The sequence below is a fragment of the Terrapene carolina genome, unplaced genomic scaffold (genome assembly GCF_002925995.2).
Source record: "Terrapene carolina triunguis isolate 2854851 unplaced genomic scaffold, T_m_triunguis-2.0 Scaffold212, whole genome shotgun sequence".
Taxonomy (NCBI): Eukaryota; Metazoa; Chordata; order Testudines; family Emydidae; genus Terrapene; species Terrapene triunguis.
The window spans coordinates 5,298,648-5,304,647 of NW_020664563.1; the positions used below are offsets into that span (position 1 = coordinate 5,298,648).

At 41.6% G+C, this 6,000-nt stretch overlaps 1 protein-coding gene across 3 annotated transcripts in view; it reads right to left on the minus strand.

Moving 5' to 3' along the window:
• Positions 1–6,000, minus strand: part of LOC112107415 (dynamin-3) — a 309,995-nt gene that overhangs the window by 230,795 nt on the left and 73,200 nt on the right. For all 3 annotated transcript variants that reach the window (XM_026656091.1, XM_026656092.1, XM_026656090.1), the window contains exon 3: positions 4,781–4,930. In XM_026656091.1, the coding sequence (XP_026511876.1) occupies positions 4,781–4,930 (150 nt within the window). The remainder of the gene's footprint in view (positions 1–4,780; positions 4,931–6,000) is intronic.

A 6,000-nucleotide genomic window follows, 5' to 3' on the forward strand; every position in this document is an offset into this window, starting at 1 on the left:
TTTTTCTGAGTTCCTTCGCAGCTGGAGCATCCTGAGCACGTGTTTATACTGGTGGAGTCCCACAATAGAAAACATTTAGCAGGTATGAAAAAATTGTTTTATTGTGAGATGACTGTCCCTGGTACAGACCACGAATCTAAATAGCAGTGCCCTGCAACTACCGGAGCACCAAGCAGAGGTGGAAGGGGAGGGAGACAAGATCCAGCCTAGCCTCTAAAAGCTTACACTGACTCTCCTTGAGAAAAGCAGCTCTTGGATTTCTGAGGCAGAACTGACCGAAGCACCAACTGATAGAAAACTTTGCTGGCTGATGGGTTGGGATCCAGGCAGTGGTGCTTAAGGAATGTGTTGATGGCACAACAGGTGATGGCTCTAAAGAGCTTACAATGGAATTTTCTCCTTGGCTGGCCCAAGATGGAGGCCACTGTTCTAGTGGAAAGATTCTGAAGTTTTAGCGATCTGAGGAAACTGGCCGAGGAGCAAGTTGGAGGCTGGACTGGACTTAGCGGAAGAGGAAATACTTGGAAGCTTTCTCCCTTAGAAAGCTTGTGATAAAGATTACTGAGAAAGTTTACAGGTAAAAAGTTGTAATAGATTCATACTCTTGTATTTTGTGCCTCCAGCATGAGTCAGGATGAGCCATCACTGAAGAGCTTTAAGGGCTGCCGATTCCTTACATAGCGACAGGCAGAACTTCCTATCCCCACCCAGTGGGCCCAGCTGCCCATCATGCCTCTAACTTCCACTTTCTTTTTCACATAAATGGCAAAAGCACTAACCAACACCAACATGCACGTCCAACTGTATGAGAAGTGCGGAATATTTCTCAGACATTTGGGCAGTTAGGATCAAGAAGCATCCATGTCTATCTTTTTTCTTTATGACTACCCATTTTAGGAGCAGAGGTGAGATGGCACAGGCTGTTTCCCAAATCCAGAAGACTGCAAAAATAAAAGACCTTAAGACAAGACTTTTAGACATCCGTACCTGCAAAGCAGGTGATTAGAGATAGGAGTGGACAGGTTTATTGACAGTCATGTCTTGGAAGCAAGTCACTCAAACACTTTTGTGATTTCCCATTCTCCCAGGTGTATTTTAGCCCTGCTTAATCAGTATGCCTAAAGGACGAGTAAGTCTGAAACAAGCAGAGCTTTTAAAGATCCCGGGTTTTTCCTCAGCCCACTTGAACAGAAGTGTGAGTACCTTAAGGAAGGCCAATACATTTCTCTCCTGTCCGCCCCCCCCCCCCCCAAAGGTTCAGGTAAGAAACCACTGCAGTGTGGCCCAATCAGATGAGCATGCATCAATGCCACAATATTTGCAGGAGCTGGAATTCTGTCATACCTAATCTGACCACTCACAGGGGCAGGAAATTATCAGAGTGAGAAGATGTGTGTGTGGCAGAGAAAAAGAGAGAAGGCATACTCATATTTTGATCCTACTACACACCCCTCCCATAGGATCAACTTGGAGACAGTGAGCTTACCAGCTGCTGGGAGCCAGAAAATTGGGATGGGAGAGTTGGCCCACTGGATTACCCCACTGGAAAGACACCAAAACTCCAGGTAGAAGATCCCATAGGAACACAAGAGATACCATACTGGGTCAGACTAGGGTCCATCTTGCCCAACAGAGGCATGTACCAGAGTTTCAGGGGGCGCATACAGAACAGGGTGATTACAGAGTGATCACAGAGTAATCCACCCGTCTTCCATTCCTTGCTTCTGGTAGTCAGAGGTTTAGGGTCACCCAGAGCATGGGGTTGCATCCCTAATCATCTTGGCTAGTAGCCATTGATTGATCTATCCTACATGTACTTATCCAGTTCTTTTTTTAACCCAGTTATACTTTTGGCCATCACGATATCCCATGACAATGAGTTGCACAGGTTAGCTATGTGAAAAATTACTTCCTCTTGTGAGTATTAAGCCTGCTGCCTATTAATTTCATTCAATGACCCCCAGTTTTTGTACTGGATTAAAGAATAAACAACACTTCTCTATTCACAGTTTCCTCTTTGGAACCCCCCCTTCAGGTAGTTGAAGGCTGCTATCAAATCCCCCCTCACTCTTCTCTTCTGCAGACTAAACAAGCCCAGTTCCCTCAACGTCTCCTCGTAAGTCATGTGCCCCAGCCCACTGATAATTTTTGTTGCCCTCCGCTGGACTCTCTCCAATCTGTCCACATCCTTGCTGTAGTGGGGGGGACCCAAACTGACACAATACTCAAGATGTGGCCTCACCAGTGCCGAATAGAGGGGAATAATCACTTCCCTCGATCTGCTGGCAGTGCTCCTACTAATGCAGCCCAATATGCCGTTAGCCTTCTTGGCAACAAGCGCACACTACTGACTCATATCCAGCTTCTCATCCACTGTAATCCTCAGGTCCTTTTCTGCACAACTGTTGCTTAGCCAGTCAGTCCCCAGCCTGTAGCAGTGCATGGGATTCTTCCATCCTAAGTACAGGACTCTGCACTTGTCCTTGTTGAACCTCGTCAGATTTCTTTTGGCCCAATCCTCCAATTTGTCTAGGTTACTCTGGACCCTACCCCTACCCTCCAGAATATCTACCTCTCCCCCCAGTTTAGTGCCATCTGCGAACTTGCTGAGGGTGCAATCTATCCCATCATCCAGATCATTAATAAAGATGTTGAACAAAACCAGCCCCAGGACCAACCCCTGGGGCACTCCCCTTGATACCAGCTGCCAACTAGACATCGAGCCATTGATCACTACCCGTTGAGCCCGACAATCTAGCCAGCTTTCTATCCACCTTATAGTCCATTCATCCAATCCATACATTAACTTGCTGGCAAGAATACTGTGGGAGACCATATCAAAAGCTTTGCTAAAGTCAAGATATATCACGTCCACTGCTTTTCCCCATATCCACAGAGCCAGTTATCTCACCATAGAAGGCAATCAGGTTGGTCAGGCATGACTTGCCCTTAATGAATCCAAGTTGTCTCTTTTCTAAGATGAACAGCCCTAACCTTTGTAGCCCCTCCTTATATGGAAGCTGTTCCACATCTATGATCATCTTTGTTGCCCTTCTCTGAACCTTTTCCAGTTCCACTATATCCTTTTTGAGATTGGACTACCAGAATTGGACTCAATATTCAAGGCCTAGACACACCATGTATTTATATAGTGGCACTATGATATTCTCGATCCTATTTTCTATCCATTTCCTAACACTTTCTAGAATACTGTTCGCCTATTTGACTGCTGCAGTGCATTTAGCAGAAGTTTTCAAAGAACTATCCACAGTGACTCCAAGATCTGTTCCTTGGGTGGTAACAGCCAACTTTCTTCTTGCTCAGATTTCTCTTCTAGATATCCAAAGAATCAGCTTTTTCCACTGGGGAGCTATGAATCACGGTCACGCAGTTGAGCCCTGCTCCCACAGGCTATGGCAGGCCCACACAAGACTGAAGCAAGGTCCAGGGCCACAAGTACAGAACGAACCCACTATGGAAGACTGAAAAGATCGATTATAGATAAAGCACCTTCTTCTTATCCTCCCCTACTTCTATTATTTTGCTCTTCAGTTCATGATCAAGATGATATGGATTGATGCAGACAGAAAAAATGGCACCTCAGCAAACAGCATACGTTGTTTTAATGTGCAAAAGAGAAAACAACTGGGGAATCATATTTTCTCCCGATTGGTTGCCAGCTACCTGACGCATGAGAAGTTAATGCTATGTGATCTATATTGGTGGCAACCATGCCACATAGAGCAGCTTGACACACCCCCACTGATGAGAATATTAAAACAAGAGCAGTATCTGCTGTAACAACAAGGTCCTACGATGCCTAAGTTTATCAAAACTTGAGTAGATCAAAGGCATTGTCTTGGGACATCGAAGTGACATTTTCAACAACTACAAATTTATAATGGAGCTAAATACTTAACATTTACAAAAGTGCTTCAGGATCTCCGGATCAAAAAGTTAAAAAATACAAAATTCTGTTAAAGGTAGGTGAGAGGTTATCTGGAGATCATATGATTATTATTTTAAAAATGCAGACTCAATTTTGCACTTCATCATCTCATATAGAACTGACCTATCTAGGTTAATGGAGAAGAAATACAACAATATTTTTTCACTAGTTATTCTGAAATACCAAAGCAGGGATGCATATCCCAAAAGCAACATAGGCAGAGTTGTCAGCTTTCATAAACTCCTTATATTCTAGTATGTCTAAACATGTGATATCTAACAAATTAAGAATTAGCTGAAACTGAAGCAGTTTCATCAGATTACTCAAAACTTTTATAAAAACTTATCTGTGTATTGCCTTAGGATACGTGTCTACCTCATGCAGTTTGTAATACCATTAGAGGATGTAGCTTTCATGCTATAGTGGAAATTTCAGTGCGTCTGTGGATGTGGCTTCATGTCCAAATTAGCCTGTCTGAAAACTGGGTTGCATATGATGATCATCTGAAGTCCAGTTTTCTTCAATGAGGATTAAAATGGTTTAGTCCTCTGCACTGTTAACTGTTTTCTATGCCAGTTGATGACAATCCATTGTCTACAATATGTCACTTTCCTCGCATAGACAGGGTTGAAAGTTCAGGAAAGGGAGTAATCTAACAAAAGGAAGCCTTTTCAGAACATATACTGTTACATGAATTATACATCCTCAAAACTTTCATTCAAAGTCAATTTTAGCAATAGTGTCTCTCTGGAATTTTTTGGTCAAGCAATGAGAACAAACAGAATATATAATATTAGTTACATGAATACAGAGTAGAATGACGTTACCTACCATGTGGGGAATACACTCTTAAATTAATAGGAATTGAAGAAATGCCTTTATTCAGTCCGGTCACTCTGTCTGTTTCTGCTTCAATTTCTTGACGAACTTCATCAAAATCTGTAAACTTCCTCCCTTTGCAGTGTAGGAACTCAGCATATTCTGTAACAAACATCAATAGCCTCTTTACATATCACAAAAGATTTCGAAGATTACAAGACATCCTTTGTGTTCTCTAGACAGTTTTCTAGAAAAGCATGTTGAAGTCATTGAGGATCACAGGAAAAAAGTTAGGTGGGTGATCAAACAGTGTAGGCAGGGTTCCTACAGATTAAAATAGCCCAGAATGGAAAGGTTTGCTTAAAAAGCAAACAAACAAAAATGTTTACTGGATGCAAATCATTACTTTTATCTTTGGCACCTGATATTCTGGAATAACAGCATAAAGAAGGGATTGACTAAATATAAATTTAAATTAACAGAATAAGGAGCAGATTGTGAAAAAATAAAAAAAACTTGCTAAGGACTCAAATACAGAGCAATTGAGACTACAGTAGCTGGATTGAGAACTATGATTACTGGAACGCAACATGAATCAGTACTAAAGTCTGTTTCTTGAATCTTCCCTAAGTCATTTTCTCACTAATAAATGTTATTGGCTCAGCTGTACAAAGAAATTAAACAAAATTTTTTTTGCATCAATGGTAATAGTTAACTGACTGAAAAACAAAAGAAAAAAAACTCTTCCCCCTAATCTTTTGTAATCCCTCTGATTTGAAAAAGTGTGTATGTTGGTGGGGGGGGGGGGAGGAGAAGATCCAAGAACCCCACTATCCCTAAGATAGGGGAAAATGAAATTAATTCCCTAATTTAGTGTGTATAAAAATGCTGCAACATAATGCCACAGCAAATTTTTTTGTTTGTTGATCTAGCTAAAACCTTCTGGTTTGTGTTTCACAATTTAAATAACTCCAATGTAACTTCTATTCTTTTTTAGAACTGGCTGTAAAAGAACAAGTGGATTTATTTCATATAGTATCACAGCTGATCAATCAGATTTGTAAATTCTTCAAGCTTGTAAAGTATTTGGTCCCAAAAAATGGAGGGTTGTTCTTTAAGGATGAAAGTAAGTCATGTGACAGACCCAGACCAGTGGGGTACAGGAGTCTGGTAGAGGGCAAATATACTGGTCACTGGATGAGTAGTTTTCTGTTCCCTGAGTGACCAGAGCA